At 48.1% G+C, this 15,021-nt stretch overlaps 1 protein-coding gene across 2 annotated transcripts in view; it reads left to right on the top strand.

Annotated features, from left to right (window-relative positions):
- The window catches only part of LOC106590859 (uncharacterized), a 36,270-nt gene that overhangs the window by 16,488 nt on the left and 4,761 nt on the right, over positions 1 to 15,021 (top strand). Inside the window, exons 14-18 of one of the 2 annotated variants that reach the window (XM_082970593.1) lie at positions 254 to 524; positions 1,076 to 1,277; positions 1,671 to 1,938; positions 14,461 to 14,588; positions 14,781 to 14,941. In XM_082970593.1, the coding sequence (XP_082826719.1) occupies positions 254 to 524; positions 1,076 to 1,277; positions 1,671 to 1,938; positions 14,461 to 14,588; positions 14,781 to 14,941 (1,030 nt within the window). Of the gene's footprint in view, positions 1 to 253; positions 525 to 1,075; positions 1,278 to 1,670; positions 1,939 to 14,457; positions 14,589 to 14,780; positions 14,942 to 15,021 lie in introns of both variants that reach the window. The other variant, XM_045710286.2, reaches the window with a different exon arrangement.

Here is a 15,021-nt window from a genome sequence, read left to right on the forward strand (position 1 = left end):
AATTAAAAAAACTCTATGCAAAGGAGATGTGTCGCGCTGCATGAGGCAAATGGTGGTCACACCAGATACTGGCTGTTTTTCTATCCACACTCATACCTCTGTTGAGGACAGAATTTAAGTATATATGCAGGAAACTACAACAATTCTGGTCTGCCTCTGTCTTAGTGTGTGTGTGTGTGTGTGTGTGTGTGTGTGTGTGTGTGTGTGTGTGTGTGTTTGTTTGTACCCATCTTCCTTTACACCCCCATAACAGTGTTGTGGTGCTGGCAGCCCGCGGTGTGTGTCGGTGCGTGTGTCGGGACGAGGTGGCTCAGCAGCTGGAGTGGGTGTTGCTAGATGCCCACTTTGCCCTCCTCCAGAGCCTCATTCAACAAAAGAAGGCTGCTGGGTTAACCCAGGGTCAGGGCAAGCAGGGAGAGACAGAGAGACAGGCCTGGGTGACCAAGAGATGTCAGGCTCTCACAGGTCTGATCCTCCTCACCTCCATCCCCGCCTGCAGGGAGCTGCTGGACATGCAGGAGAAGGTTAGACTGGAGAAGTTGACCCAGTGTTTCCCAAACACGGTCCTGGGTACCCCAAGGGGTACACATGCTGAAATTAAATCATCTATAAATCTATTTATCATCAAGCTTTGACTATATGAATCAGTTGGTGTACTCGTGCAAAAAAACTTTAAAAAAAACAATGAAATACCCCTTGGGGTCTTCAGGACATGATTTGGGAAACGTTGCCTTACCTACTGATACTGCATCAGATATTCTTCCATCCCCAGAATCAGATTGAGGGTTAATCTGATCCTGGATCTGTGTGGTGTCGTCTCATATTTACTTACCTACTGATACTGCATCAGATATTCTTCCATCCCCAGAATCAGATTGAGGGTTAATCTGATCCTGGATCTGTGTGGTGTCGTCTCATATTTACTTACCTACTGATACTGCATCAGATATTCTTCCATCCCCAGAATCAGATTGAGGGTTAATCTGATCCTGGATCTGTGTGGTGTGTGATCATTGGTGTGTTGCATACAAACAAATAAACAAACAAAACAAAAACTCCCATCGGCGGTGTCCAGGTCTGCCAGGTCGCCGTGGTAACGGCTCCTCGTGACAGCCACGCGCTGTGCCTCCTGGGGCTGGCCCAGCTGGCTCAGTGTGACAACGACCACAGCGCCCAGAGGTTAGAAGGAGCCATTGCCAACGCCTGCCTCAGCTTCCAGGCAAGCATCGAACTGGAGGACAAACCTCAGAGCGGAGAGCCACCCACACAGCTCACCAGTGAGACAAATAGTGTGTGTGTGGGGATATTAATGAAGTGTGTGTGTGTGTGTGTGTGTGTGTGTGTACATGCTTCTGTGTGTGTGGGGATATTAATGAAGTGTGTGTGTGTGTGTGTGTGTGTGTGGTGATATTAATGAAGTGTGTGTGGGGGGATATTAATGAAGTGTGTGTGTGTGTGTGTGTGTGTGTGTGTGTGTGGGGATATTAATGAAGTGTGTGTGGGGGGATATTAATGAAGTGTGTGTGTATGTGTGTGAGGATATTAATGAAGTGTGTGTGGGGGGATATTAATGAAGTGTGTGTGTGTGTGTGTGTGTGTGTGTGTGTGTGTGTGTGTGTGCACGTTGATATATGCAACTGAGCCTTGTGCCATCCCTCCCCCTCCCTCAGAGCAGCAGTGGTGGCAGGACAGGCTGGCAGCAGACAAGGAGAAGGCAGTCAAGGAGACAGACAGCCAGGGAGCGGGCGGGGGTGGCTCTGGGCCTTCTGACACTGCAGTGGCTGCCGGGAGAGGATGTGGGCGTGGCATGGGAGGTCCTGCTGGAGGGGGCACTGCGGCTGCAGCCAAGACCCCCACGAGAGGAGGCAAGACTGCCCCTCTAGCCAAAAACACCCCCTCTACTGCCCCTCCAGCCAAAAACACCGTCTCTCCAGCCAGGTCAGTCGGATAGACTTTAGACGTGTTGAAGAGCATAAATGTTACGCAGTCGCTGATTTCTGTTGCTGCAGATGCACCTCCCCTGACTGTAAACGCCTGCTTTTAAGGCTTTCAGTATTTGATGTAGAACACGGCCTAGTAAGAGGTCTAGTAAGAGGCCTAGTAAGAGAGGTCTAGTAAGAGGTCTAGTAAGAGGTCTAGTAAGAGGCCTAGTAAGAGGCCTAGTAAGAGAGGCCTAGTAAGAGAGGCCTAGTAAGAGAGGCCTAGTAAGAGAGGCCTAGTAAGAGGCCTAGTAAGAGAGGCCTAGTAAGAGGCCTAGTAAGAGGCCTAGTAAGAGGCCTAGTAAGAGGCCTAGTAAGAGAGGCCTAGTAAGAGAGGCCTAGTAAGAGAGGCCTAGTAAGAGGTCTAGTAAGAGGCCTAGAAAGAGGCCTAGAAAGAGGCCTAGAAAGAGGCCTAGAAAGAGGCCTAGTAAGAGGCCTAGTAAGAGGCCTAGTAAGAGGCCTAGTAAGAGGCCTAGTAAGAGGCCTAGTAAGAGGCCTAGTAAGAGGCCTAGTAAGAGGCCTAGTAAGAGGCCTAGTAAGAGGCCTAGTAAGAGGCCTAGTAAGAGGCCTAGTAGTAGGCCTAGTAGTAGGCCTAGTAAGAGGCCTAGTAAGAGGCCTAGTAAGAGGCCTAGTAAGAGGCCTAGTAAGAGGTCTAGTAAGAGGCCTAGTAAGAGGCCTAGTAAGAGGTCTAGTAAGAAGCCTAGTAAGAGGTCTAGTAAGAGGCCTAGTAAGAGGCCTAGTAAGAGGCCTAGTAAGAGGCCTAGTAAGAGGCCTAGTAAGAGGCCTAGTAAGAGGCCTAGTAAGAGGCCTAGTAAGAGGTCTAGTAAGAGGCCTAGTAAGAGGCCTAGTAAGAGGCCTAGTAAGAGGCCTAGTAAGAGGCCTAGTAAGAGGTCTAGTAAGAGGCCTAGTAAGAGGCCTAGTAAGAGGCCTAGTAAGAGGCCTAGTAAGAGAGGCCTAGTAAGAGAGGCCTAGTAAGAGGCCTAGTAAGAGGCCTAGTAAGAGGCCTAGTAAGAGGCCTAGTAAGAGGCCTAGTAAGAGGCCTAGTAAGAGGTCTAGTAAGAGGCCTAGTAAGAGAGGTCTAGTAAGAGGCCTAGTAAGAGGCCTAGTAAGAGAGGTCTAGTAAGAGGCCTAGTAAGAGAGGTCTAGTAAGAGGCCTAGTAAGAGGCCTAGTAAGAGGCCTAGTAAGAGGCCTAGTAAGAGGCCTAGTAAGAGGTCTAGTAAGAGGCCTAGTAAGAGGCCTAGTAAGAGGCCTAGTAAGAGGTCTAGTAAGAGGCCTAGTAAGAGGCCTAGTAAGAGGCCTAGTAAGAGGTCTAGTAAGAGAGGCCTAGTAAGAGGTCTAGTAAGAGGTCTAGTAAGAGGCCTAGTAAGAGGCCTAGTAAGAGGCCTAGTAAGAGAGGTCTAGTAAGAGGCCTAGTAAGAGGCCTAGTAAGAGGCCTAGTAAGAGGCCTAGTAAGAGGCCTAGTAAGAAGCCTAGTAAGAGGTCTAGTAAGAGGTCTAGTAAGAGGCCTAGTAAGAGGCCTAGTAAGAGGCCTAGTAAGAGGCCTAGTAAGAGGCCTAGTAAGAGAGGCCTAGTAAGAGAGGCCTAGTAAGAGAGGCCTAGTAAGAGAGGCCTAGTAAGAGAGGCCTAGTAAGAGAGGCCTAGTAAGAGGTCTAGTAAGAGGCCTAGAAAGAGGCCTAGAAAGAGGCCTAGAAAGAGGCCTAGAAAGAGGCCTAGTAAGAGGTCTAGTAAGAGGCCTAGTAAGAGGTCTAGTAAGAGGTCTAGTAAGAGGTCTAGTAAGAGGTCTAGTAAGAGGCCTAGTAAGAGGCCTAGTAAGAGGCCTAGTAAGAGGCCTAGTAAGAGGCCTAGTAAGAGGTCTAGTAAGAGGCCTAGTAAGAGGCCTAGTAAGAGAGGCCTAGTAGTAGGCCTAGTAAGAGGCCTAGTAAGAGGCCTAGTAAGAGGCCTAGTAAGAGGCCTAGTAAGAGGTCTAGTAAGAGGCCTAGTAAGAGGCCTAGTAAGAGGTCTAGTAAGAGAGGCCTAGTAAGAAGCCTAGTAAGAGGTCTAGTAAGAGGCCTAGTAAGAGGCCTAGTAAGAGGTCTAGTAAGAGGCCTAGTAAGAGGTCTAGTAAGAGGCCTAGTAAGAGGCCTAGTAAGAGGCCTAGTAAGAGGCCTAGTAAGAGGTCTAGTAAGAGGCCTAGTAAGAGGTCTAGTAAGAGGTCTAGTAAGAGGCCTAGTAAGAGGCCTAGTAAGAGGCCTAGTAAGAGGCCTAGTAAGAGAGGCCTAGTAAGAGAGGCCTAGTAAGAGGCCTAGTAAGAGGCCTAGTAAGAGGTCTAGTAAGAGGCCTAGTAAGAGAGGTCTAGTAAGAGGTCTAGTAAGAGGCCTAGTAAGAGGCCTAGTAAGAGAGGTCTAGTAAGAGGCCTAGTAAGAGAGGTCTAGTAAGAGGCCTAGTAAGAGGCCTAGTAAGAGGCCTAGTAAGAGGCCTAGTAAGAGGCCTAGTAAGAGGTCTAGTAAGAGGCCTAGTAAGAGGCCTAGTAAGAGGCCTAGTAAGAGGTCTAGTAAGAGGCCTAGTAAGAGGCCTAGTAAGAGGCCTAGTAAGAGGCCTAGTAAGAGGTCTAGTAAGAGAGGCCTAGTAAGAGGTCTAGTAAGAGGTCTAGTAAGAGGCCTAGTAAGAGGCCTAGTAAGAGGCCTAGTAAGAGGCCTAGTAAGAGAGGTCTAGTAAGAGGCCTAGTAAGAGGCCTAGTAAGAGGCCTAGTAAGAAGCCTAGTAAGAGGTCTAGTAAGAGGTCTAGTAAGAGGCCTAGTAAGAGGCCTAGTAAGAGGCCTAGTAAGAGGCCTAGTAAGAGGCCTAGTAAGAGGTCTAGTAAGAGGCCTAGTAAGAGGTCTAGTAAGAGGTCTAGTAAGAGAGGTCTAGTAAGAGGTCTAGTAAGAGAGGCCTAGTAAGAGGCCTAGTAAGAGGCCTAGTAAGAGGTCTAGTAAGAGGCCTAGTAAGAGGCCTAGTAAGAGGTCTAGTAAGAGGCCTAGTAAGAGGCCTAGTAAGAGGCCTAGTAAGAGGCGTGGGCCTAGTAAGAGGCCTAGTAAGAGGCCTAGTAAGAGGCCTAGTAAGAGGCCTAGTAAGAGGTCTAGTGAGAGGCCTAGTGAGAGGCCTAGTGAGAGGTCTAGTGAGAGGCCTAGTGAGAGGCCTAGTGAGAGGCCTAGTGAGAGGCCTAGTGAGAGGCCTAGTGAGAGGCCTAGTGAGAGGCCTAGTAAGAGGCCTAGTAAGAGGCCTAGTAAGAGGCCTAGTAAGAGGCCTAGTAAGAGGCCTAGTAAGAGGCCTAGTAAGAGAGGTCTAGTAAGAGGTCTAGTAAGAGGCCTAGTAAGAGGCCTAGTAAGAGGCCTAGTAAGAGGCCTAGTAAGAGAGGTCTAGTAAGAGGTCTAGTAAGAGGCCTATAGTAAGAGGCCTAGTAAGAGAGGCCTAGTAAGAGGTCTAGTAAGAGGCCTAGTAAGAGGTCTAGTAAGAGGCCTAGTAAGAGGCCTAGTAAGAGGTCTAGTAAGAGGCCTAGTAAGAGGCCTAGTAAGAGGCCTAGTAAGAGAGGTCTAGTAAGAGGCCTAGTAAGAGGCCTAGTAAGAGGCCTAGTAAGAGGCCTAGTAAGAGGCCTAGTAAGAGGCCTAGTAAGAGGCCTAGTAAGAGAGGTCTAGTAAGAGGCCTAGTAAGAGAGGTCTAGTAAGAGGTCTAGTAAGAGGCCTAGTAAGAGGTCTAGTAAGAGGCCTAGTAAGAGGCCTAGTAAGAGGCCTAGTAAGAGAGGCCTAGTAAGAGGTCTAGTAAGAGGTCTAGTAAGAGGCCTAGTAAGAGGCCTAGTAAGAGGCCTAGTAAGAGGCCTAGTAAGAGGCCTATAGTAAGAGGCCTAGTAAGAGGCCTAGTAAGAGGCCTAGTAAGAGGCCTAGTAAGAGGTCTAGTAAGAGGCCTAGTAAGAGGCCTAGTAAGAGAGGTCTAGTAAGAGGCCTAGTAAGAGGCCTAGTAAGAGGCCTAGTAAGAGGCCTAGTAAGAGGTCTAGTAAGAGGCCTAGTAAGAGGTCTAGTAAGAGGTCTAGTAAGAGGTCTAGTAAGAGAGGCCTAGTAAGAGGCCTAGTAAGAGGCCTAGTAAGAGGTCTAGTAAGAGGCCTAGTAAGAGGCCTAGTAAGAGGTCTAGTAAGAGGCCTAGTAAGAGGCCTAGTAAGAGGTCTAGTAAGAGGCCTAGTAAGAGGCCTAGTGAGAGGCCTAGTGAGAGGCCTAGTGAGAGGCCTAGTGAGAGGCCTAGTGAGAGGCCTAGTGAGAGGTCTAGTGAGAGGCCTAGTGAGAGGCCTAGTGAGAGGCATAGTGAGAGGCCTAGTGAGAGGCCTAGTGAGAGGCCTAGTGAGAGGCCTAGTGAGAGGCCTAGTGAGAGGCCTAGTGAGAGGCCTAGTAAGAGGCCTAGTAAGAGGTCTAGTAAGAGGCCTAGTAAGAGGCCTAGTAAGAGGTCTAGTAAGAGGTCTAGTAAGAGGCCTAGTAAGAGGCCTAGTAAGAGGTCTAGTAAGAGGTCTAGTAGGAGGCCTAGTAAGAGGTCTAGTAAGAGGCCTAGTAAGAGGCCTAGTAAGAGAGGCCTAGTAAGAGGTCTAGTAAGAGGTCTAGTAAGAGGCCTAGTAAGAGGCCTAGTAAGAGGTCTAGTAAGAGGTCTAGTAAGAGGCCTAGTAAGAGGCCTAGTAAGAGAGGTCTAGTAAGAGAGGTCTAGTAAGAGGCCTAGTAAGAGGCCTAGTAAGAGGCCTAGTAAGAGGTCTAGTAAGAGGCCTAGTAAGAGGCCTAGTAAGAGGCCTAGTAAGAGAGGTCTAGTAAGAGGCCTAGTAAGAGGCCTAGTAAGAGACCTAGTAAGAGGCCTAGTAAGAGGCCTAGTAAGAGAGGCCTAGTAAGAGAGGTCTAGTAAGAGGCCTAGTAAGAGAGGTCTAGTAAGAGAGGTCTAGTAAGAGAGGTCTAGTAAGAGGTCTAGTAAGAGGCCTAGTAAGAGGCCTAGTAAGAGGCCTAGTAAGAGAGGCCTAGTAAGAGGCCTAGTAAGAGGCCTAGTAAGAGGCCTAGTAAGAGAGGTCTAGTAAGAGGCCTAGTAAGAGGTCTAGTAAGAGGCCTAGTAAGAGGTCTAGTAAGAGGCCTAGTAAGAGGTCTAGTAAGAGGCCTAGTAAGAGGTCTAGTAAGAGGCCTAGTAAGAGGCCTATAGTAAGAGGCCTAGTAAGAGAGGTCTAGTAAGAGGCCTAGTAAGAGGCCTAGTAAGAGGCCTAGTAAGAGGTCTAGTAAGAGGCCTAGTAAGAGGCCTAGTAAGAGAGGTCTAGTAAGAGGCCTAGTAAGAGGCCTAGTAAGAGGCCTAGTAAGAGGTCTAGTAAGAGGTCTAGTAAGAGGCCTAGTAAGAGGCCTAGTAAGAGGTCTAGTAAGAGGTCTAGTAAGAGGTCTAGTAAGAGAGGCCTAGTAAGAGGCCTAGTAAGAGGCCTAGTAAGAGGTCTAGTAAGAGGCCTAGTAAGAGGCCTAGTAAGAGGCCTAGTAAGAGGTCTAGTAAGAGGCCTAGTAAGAGGCCTAGTAAGAGGCCTAGTAAGAGGTCTAGTAAGAGGCCTAGTAAGAGAGGTCTAGTAAGAGGCCTAGTAAGAGGCCTAGTAAGAGGCCTAGTAAGAGGCCTAGTAAGAGGCCTAGTAAGAGGCCTAGTAAGAGGCCTAGTGAGAGGTCTAGTGAGAGGCCTAGTGAGAGGTCTAGTGAGAGGCCTAGTGAGAGGCCTAGTGAGAGGCCTAGTGAGAGGCCTAGTGAGAGGTCTAGTGAGAGGCCTAGTGAGAGGCCTAGTGAGAGGTCTAGTGAGAGGCCTAGTGAGAGGCCTAGTGAGAGGCCTAGTGAGAGGCCTAGTGAGAGGCCTAGTGAGAGGCCTAGTAAGAGAGGTCTAGTAAGAGGTCTAGTAAGAGGCCTAGTAAGAGGCCTAGTAAGAGGCCTAGTAAGAGGCCTAGTAAGAGGCCTAGTAAGAGGTCTAGTAAGAGGCCTAGTAAGAGGTCTAGTAAGAGGCCTAGTAAGAGGCCTAGTAAGAGGCCTAGTAAGAGAGGTCTAGTAAGAGAGGTCTAGTAAGAGGCCTAGTAAGAGGCCTAGTAAGAGGCCTAGTAAGAGGTCTAGTAAGAGGCCTAGTAAGAGGCCTAGTAAGAGAGGTCTAGTAAGAGGCCTAGTAAGAGACCTAGTAAGAGGCCTAGTAAGAGGCCTAGTAAGAGAGGCCTAGTAAGAGAGGTCTAGTAAGAGGCCTAGTAAGAGAGGTCTAGTAAGAGAGGTCTAGTAAGAGAGGTCTAGTAAGAGGTCTAGTAAGAGGCCTAGTAAGAGGCCTAGTAAGAGGCCTAGTAAGAGAGGCCTAGTAAGAGGCCTAGTAAGAGGTCTAGTAAGAGGTCTAGTAAGAGGCCTAGTAAGAGGTCTAGTAAGAGGCCTAGTAAGAGGCCTAGTAAGAGGCCTAGTAAGAGGTCTAGTAAGAGGCCTAGTAAGAGGTCTAGTAAGAGGCCTAGTAAGAGGCCTATAGTAAGAGGCCTAGTAAGAGAGGTCTAGTAAGAGGCCTAGTAAGAGGCCTAGTAAGAGGCCTAGTAAGAGGTCTAGTAAGAGGCCTAGTAAGAGGCCTAGTAAGAGAGGTCTAGTAAGAGGCCTAGTAAGAGGCCTAGTAAGAGGCCTAGTAAGAGGTCTAGTAAGAGGCCTAGTAAGAGGCCTAGTAAGAGGTCTAGTAAGAGAGGTCTAGTAAGAGGTCTAGTAAGAGAGGCCTAGTAAGAGGCCTAGTAAGAGGCCTAGTAAGAGGTCTAGTAAGAGGCCTAGTAAGAGGCCTAGTAAGAGGCTCTAGTAAGAGGCCTAGTAAGAGGCCTAGTAAGAGGCCTAGTAAGAGGCCTAGTAAGAGGCCTAGTAAGAGGTCTAGTAAGAGGCCTAGTAAGAGAGGTCTAGTAAGAGGCCTAGTAAGAGGCCTAGTAAGAGGCCTAGTAAGAGGCCTAGTAAGAGGCCTAGTAAGAGAGGTCTAGTAAGAGGTCTAGTAAGAGGTCTAGTAAGAGGTCTAGTAAGAGGCCTAGTAAGAGGCCTAGTAAGAGGCCTCTAGTAAGAGGTCTAGTAAGAGGCCTAGTAAGAGGCCTAGTAAGAGGCCTAGTAAGAGGCCTAGTAAGAGGCCTAGTAAGAGGCCTAGTAAGAGAGGTCTAGTAAGAGGTCTAGTAAGAGGCCTAGTAAGAGGCCTAGTAAGAGGCCTAGTAAGAGTTCTAGTAAGAGGCCTAGTAAGAGGCCTAGTAAGAGAGGTCTAGTAAGAGGTCTAGTAAGAGGCCTAGTAAGAGGCCTAGTAAGAGGTCTAGTAAGAGGCCTAGTAAGAGGTCTAGTAAGAGGCCTAGTAAGAGGTCTAGTAAGAGGTCTAGTAAGAGGCCTAGTGAGAGGCCTAGTGAGAGGCCTAGTGAGAGGCCTAGTGAGAGGCCTAGTGAGAGGCCTAGTGAGAGGCCTAGTGAGAGGCCTAGTGAGAGGCCTAGTAAGAGAGGTCTAGTAAGAGAGGTCTAGTAAGAGGCCTAGTAAGAGGCCTAGTAAGAGGCCTAGTAAGAGGCCTAGTAAGAGGCCTAGTAAGAGGCCTAGTAAGAGGTCTAGTAAGAGGCCTAGTAAGAGGTCTAGTAAGAGGTCTAGTAAGAGGCCTAGTAAGAGGCCTAGTAAGAGAGGCCTAGTAAGAGGTCTAGTAAGAGGTCTAGTAAGAGGCCTAGTAAGAGGCCTAGTAAGAGGCCTAGTAAGAGGCCTAGTAAGAGGCCTAGTAAGAGGCCTAGTAAGAGGCCTAGTAAGAGGCCTAGTAAGAGGCCTAGTAAGAGGTCTAGTAAGAGGCCTAGTAAGAGGCCTAGTAAGAGGCCTAGTAAGAGAGGTCTAGTAAGAGACCTAGTAAGAGGCCTAGTAAGAGGCGCCTAGTAAGAGAGGCCTAGTAAGAGAGGCCTAGTAAGAGAGGCCTAGTAAGAGAGGTCTAGTAAGAGGCCTAGTAAGAGAGGTCTAGTAAGAGAGGTCTAGTAAGAGGCCTAGTAAGAGGCCTAGTAAGAGAGGCCTAGTAAGAGGCCTAGTAAGAGGCCTAGTAAGAGGCCTAGTAAGAGGCCTAGTAAGAGGTCTAGTAAGAGGCCTAGTAAGAGGCCTAGTAAGAGAGGCCTAGTAAGAGGCCTAGTAAGAGGCCTAGTAAGAGGCCTAGTAAGAGGTCTAGTAAGAGGCCTAGTAAGAGGCCTAGTAAGAGGCCTAGTAAGAGGCCTAGTAAGAGGTCTAGTAAGAGGCCTAGTAAGAGGCCTAGTAAGAGGCCTAGTAAGAGGTCTAGTAAGAGGCCTAGTAAGAGGTCTAGTAAGAGGTCTAGTAAGAGGTCTAGTAAGAGGCCTAGTAAGAGGTCTAGTAAGAGGCCTAGTAAGAGGCCTAGTAAGAGGCCTAGTAAGAGTTCTAGTAAGAGAGGTCTAGTAAGAGAGATCTAGTAAGAGAGGCCTAGTAAGAGGCCTAGTAAGAGGTCTAGTAAGAGGCCTAGTAAGAGGCCTAGTAAGAGAGGTCTAGTAAGAGGCCTAGTAAGAGAGGTCTAGTAAGAGGCCTAGTAAGAGGTCTAGTAAGAGGTCTAGTAAGAGGCCTAGTAAGAGGCCTAGTAAGAGGCCTAGTAAGAGGCCTAGTAAGAGAGGCCTAGTAAGAGGTCTAGTAAGAGGCCTAGTAAGAGGCCTAGTAAGAGGCCTAGTAAGAGAGGTCTAGTAAGAGGCCTAGTAAGAGGCCTAGTAAGAGGTCTAGTAAGAGGCCTAGTAAGAGGTCTAGTAAGAGGTCTAGTAAGAGGCCTAGTAAGAGAGGTCTAGTAAGAGGTCTAGTAAGAGGCCTAGTAAGAGGTCTAGTAAGAGGCCTAGTAAGAGGCCTAGTAAGAGGCCTAGTAAGAGAGGTCTAGTAAGAGGTCTAGTAAGAGGCCTAGTAAGAGGTCTAGTAAGAGGCCTAGTAAGAGGCCTAGTAAGAGGCCTATAGTAAGAGGCCTAGTAAGAGAGGTCTAGTAAGAGGTCTAGTAAGAGGCCTAGTAAGAGGCCTAGTAAGAGGCCTAGTAAGAGAGGTCTAGTAAGAGGTCTAGTAAGAGGCCTAGTAAGAGGCCTAGTAAGAGGTCTAGTAAGAGGCCTAGTAAGAGGCCTAGTAAGAGGTCTAGTAAGAGGTCTAGTAAGAGGTCTAGTAAGAGAGGTCTAGTAAGAGGCCTAGTAAGAGGCCTAGTAAGAGAGGCCTAGTAAGAGAGGTCTAGTAAGAGAGGTCTAGTAAGAGGTCTAGTAAGAGGTCTAGTAAGAGGTCTAGTAAGAGGCCTAGTAAGAGGCCTAGTAAGAGGCCTAGTAAGAGAGGTCTAGTAAGAGGTCTAGTAAGAGGCCTAGTAAGAGGTCTAGTAAGAGGTCTAGTAAGAGGCCTAGTAAGAGGCCTAGTAAGAGGCCTATAGTAAGAGGCCTAGTAAGAGAGGTCTAGTAAGAGGTCTAGTAAGAGGCCTAGTAAGAGGCCTAGTAAGAGGCCTAGTAAGAGGCCTAGTAAGAGAGGTCTAGTAAGAGGTCTAGTAAGAGGCCTAGTAAGAGGCCTAGTAAGAGGTCTAGTAAGAGGTCTAGTAAGAGGCCTAGTAAGAGGTCTAGTAAGAGGTCTAGTAAGAGAGGTCTAGTAAGAGGTCTAGTAAGAGGCCTAGTAAGAGGCCTAGTAAGAGGTCTAGTAAGAGGTCTAGTAAGAGGCCTAGTAAGAGGCCTAGTAAGAGGTCTAGTAAGAGGCCTAGTAAGAGGTCTAGTAAGAGGTCTAGTAAGAGGCCTAGTAAGAGGCCTAGTAAGAGGCCTAGTAAGAGGCCTAGTAAGAGGCTAGTAAGAGGCCTAGTAAGAGGCCTAGTAAGAGGCCTAGTAAGAGGCCTAGTAAGAGGCCTAGTAAGAGGCCTAGTAAGAGAGGCCTAGTAAGAGAGGCCTAGTAAGAGAGGCCTAGTAAGAGGTCTAGTAAGAGGTCTAGTAAGAGGTCTAGTAAGAGAGGTCTAGTAAGAGGTCTAGTAAGAGGCCTAGTAAGAGGCCTAGTAAGAGGCCTAGTAAGAGGCCTAGTAAGAGGCCTAGTAAGAGAGGTCTAGTAAGAGGCCTAGTAAGAGGCCTAGTAAGAGAGGCCTAGTAAGAGAGGCCTAGTAAGAGAGGCCTAGTAAGAGGTCTAGTAAGAGGTCTAGTAAGAGGTCTAGTAAGAGGTCTAGTAAGAGGTCTAGTAAGAGGCCTAGTAAGAGAGGTCTAGTAAGAGGTCTAGTAAGAGGCCTAGTAAGAGGCCTAGTAAGAGGCCTAGTAAGAGGCCTAGTAAGAGAGGTCTAGTAAGAGGCCTAGTAAGAGGCCTAGTAAGAGGTCTAGTAAGAGGTCTAGTAAGAGGCCTAGTAAGAGGTCTAGTAAGAGGTCTAGTAAGAGAGGTCTAGTAAGAGGTCTAGTAAGAGGCCTAGTAAGAGGCCTAGTAAGAGGTCTAGTAAGAGGTCTAGTAAGAGGCCTAGTAAGAGGCCTAGTAAGAGGTCTAGTAAGAGGCCTAGTAAGAGGCCTAGTAAGAGGTCTAGTAAGAGGTCTAGTAAGAGGCCTAGTAAGAGGTCTAGTAAGAGGTCTAGTAAGAGGCCTAGTAAGAGGCCTAGTAAGAGGCCTAGTAAGAGGTCTAGTAAGAGGCCTAGTAAGAGGCCTAGTAAGAGGCCTAGTAAGAGGCCTAGTAAGAGGCCTAGTAAGAGGCCTAGTAAGAGAGGCCTAGTAAGAGAGGCCTAGTAAGAGAGGCCTAGTAAGAGGTCTAGTAAGAGGTCTAGTAAGAGGCCTAGTAAGAGGTCTAGTAAGAGGCCTAGTAAGAGAGGTCTAGTAAGAGGTCTAGTAAGAGGCCTAGTAAGAGGCCTAGTAAGAGGCCTAGTAAGAGGCCTAGTAAGAGGCCTAGTAAGAGGCCTAGTAAGAGAGGTCTAGTAAGAGGCCTAGTAAGAGGCCTAGTAAGAGAGGCCTAGTAAGAGAGGCCTAGTAAGAGGTCTAGTAAGAGGTCTAGTAAGAGGTCTAGTAAGAGGCCTAGTAAGAGAGGTCTAGTAAGAGGTCTAGTAAGAGGCCTAGTAAGAGGCCTAGTAAGAGGCCTAGTAAGAGGCCTAGTAAGAGAGGTCTAGTAAGAGGCCTAGTAAGAGGCCTAGTAAGAGACCTAGTAAGAGGCCTAGTAAGAGAGGCCTAGTAAGAGAGGTCTAGTAAGAGGCCTAGTAAGAGGTCTAGTAAGAGGCCTAGTAAGAGGTCTAGTAAGAGGCCTAGTAAGAGGCCTAGTAAGAGAGGTCTAGTAAGAGGTCTAGTAAGAGGCCTAGTAAGAGGTCTAGTAAGAGGCCTAGTAAGAGGTCTAGTAAGAGGCCTAGTAAGAGGCCTAGTAAGAGGCCTATAGTAAGAGGCCTAGTAAGAGAGGTCTAGTAAGAGGTCTAGTAAGAGGCCTAGTAAGAGGCCTAGTAAGAGGCCTAGTAAGAGGCCTAGTAAGAGAGGTCTAGTAAGAGGTCTAGTAAGAGGCCTAGTAAGAGGCCTAGTAAGAGGTCTAGTAAGAGGTCTAGTAAGAGGCCTAGTAAGAGGTCTAGTAAGAGAGGTCTAGTAAGAGGTCTAGTAAGAGGCCTAGTAAGAGGCCTAGTAAGAGGTCTAGTAAGAGGTCTAGTAAGAGGCCTAGTAAGAGGCCTAGTAAGAGGTCTAGTAAGAGGCCTAGTAAGAGGCCTAGTAAGAGGTCTAGTAAGAGGTCTAGTAAGAGGCCTAGTAAGAGGTCTAGTAAGAGGCCTAGTAAGAGGCCTAGTAAGAGGTCTAGTAAGAGGCCTAGTAAGAGGCCTAGTAAGAGGCCTAGTAAGAGGTCTAGTAAGAGGCCTAGTAAGAGGCCTAGTAAGAGGCCTAGTAAGAGGCCTAGTAAGAGAGGCCTAGTAAGAGAGGCCTAGTAAGAGAGGCCTAGTAAGAGGTCTAGTAAGAGGTCTAGTAAGAGGCCTAGTAAGAGGTCTAGTAAGAGGCCTAGTAAGAGAGGTCTAGTAAGAGGCCTAGTAAGAGGCCTAGTAAGAGGCCTAGTAAGAGGCCTAGTAAGAGGCCTAGTAAGAGAGGTCTAGTAAGAGGCCTAGTAAGAGGCCTAGTAAGAGACCTAGTAAGAGGCCTAGTAAGAGGCCTAGTAAGAGAGGCCTAGTAAGAGAGGCCTAGTAAGAGAGGTCTAGTAAGAGGCCTAGTAAGAGGCCTAGTAAGAGGCCTAGTAAGAGGCCTAGTAAGAGGCCTAGTAAGAGGCCTAGTAAGAGGCCTAGTAAGAGGCCTAGTAAGAGGTCTAGTAAGAGGCCTAGTAAGAGGTCTAGTAAGAGGTCTAGTAAGAGGCCTAGTAAGAGGTCTAGTAAGAGGGGTATCGGAAGGAATGGGAACAACATGCTTTTGGACACGTGTGTTGTTTTATCAATCGTTAGTTTTCCCAGTCAGGGTTGAGTAAAATGATATTTAAATTCAGTCATTTCAGGAAGTATACTGAAATTCCAGTCTGAATTGTTTTAATTGAAATGGAAATTGAGCCCAACCCTAATCCAAGTAGTTTCTGTTTGTACTCAGCAGGGGGCAAGGTGGAGCAGCCAAAACCCTTGGCCCTGCCAAGCCCAGCAGCTCCAAGACTCAGCTCATCTCCCCCAGCAAGTCTAAACCAGACTGCTCCCCAAGCCCAGCCAAACCTGGGCCCACAGAAGGTAGGCTACCAACCAGGGTAGCAATTATACTCAAGGGTATCCAGTCTTTGGCCTAGTAACACTGGGGAGCGCTATTGGGTTTAGCCCACTGTTCATTTCATTGATTGTGTCATTTTCTGTGTGTGGGCTACTTAGTATTTCTCCATTTGGAACCGATTGCTCCATCTGTGGGTTGTGTCTCTATGACTACAGAATCAGCTGTGGCAGAGAGTGGCAACGGTCTCCCCAAAGCTCGGTTGAACCATCGATCCCATGCCCCTCGCCTCGGCTTGGCCCGCGCCCTCTCCCGCTCCGCAGACAGCCACGACCAGGCACGCCAGCTCTACCAGGAGGTCATCACCATGGCACCAGAGGTCACATATTACTATCAGTTATTATACAGCTAGTAAAGCTCTTCCTGTTATTGTTGGCTCCATCCAATGACTGGTCAGTC

The sequence above is a fragment of the Salmo salar genome, chromosome 28 (genome assembly GCF_965601325.2).
Source record: "Salmo salar chromosome 28, fSalSal1, whole genome shotgun sequence".
Classification (NCBI taxonomy): Eukaryota; Metazoa; Chordata; class Actinopteri; order Salmoniformes; family Salmonidae; genus Salmo; species Salmo salar.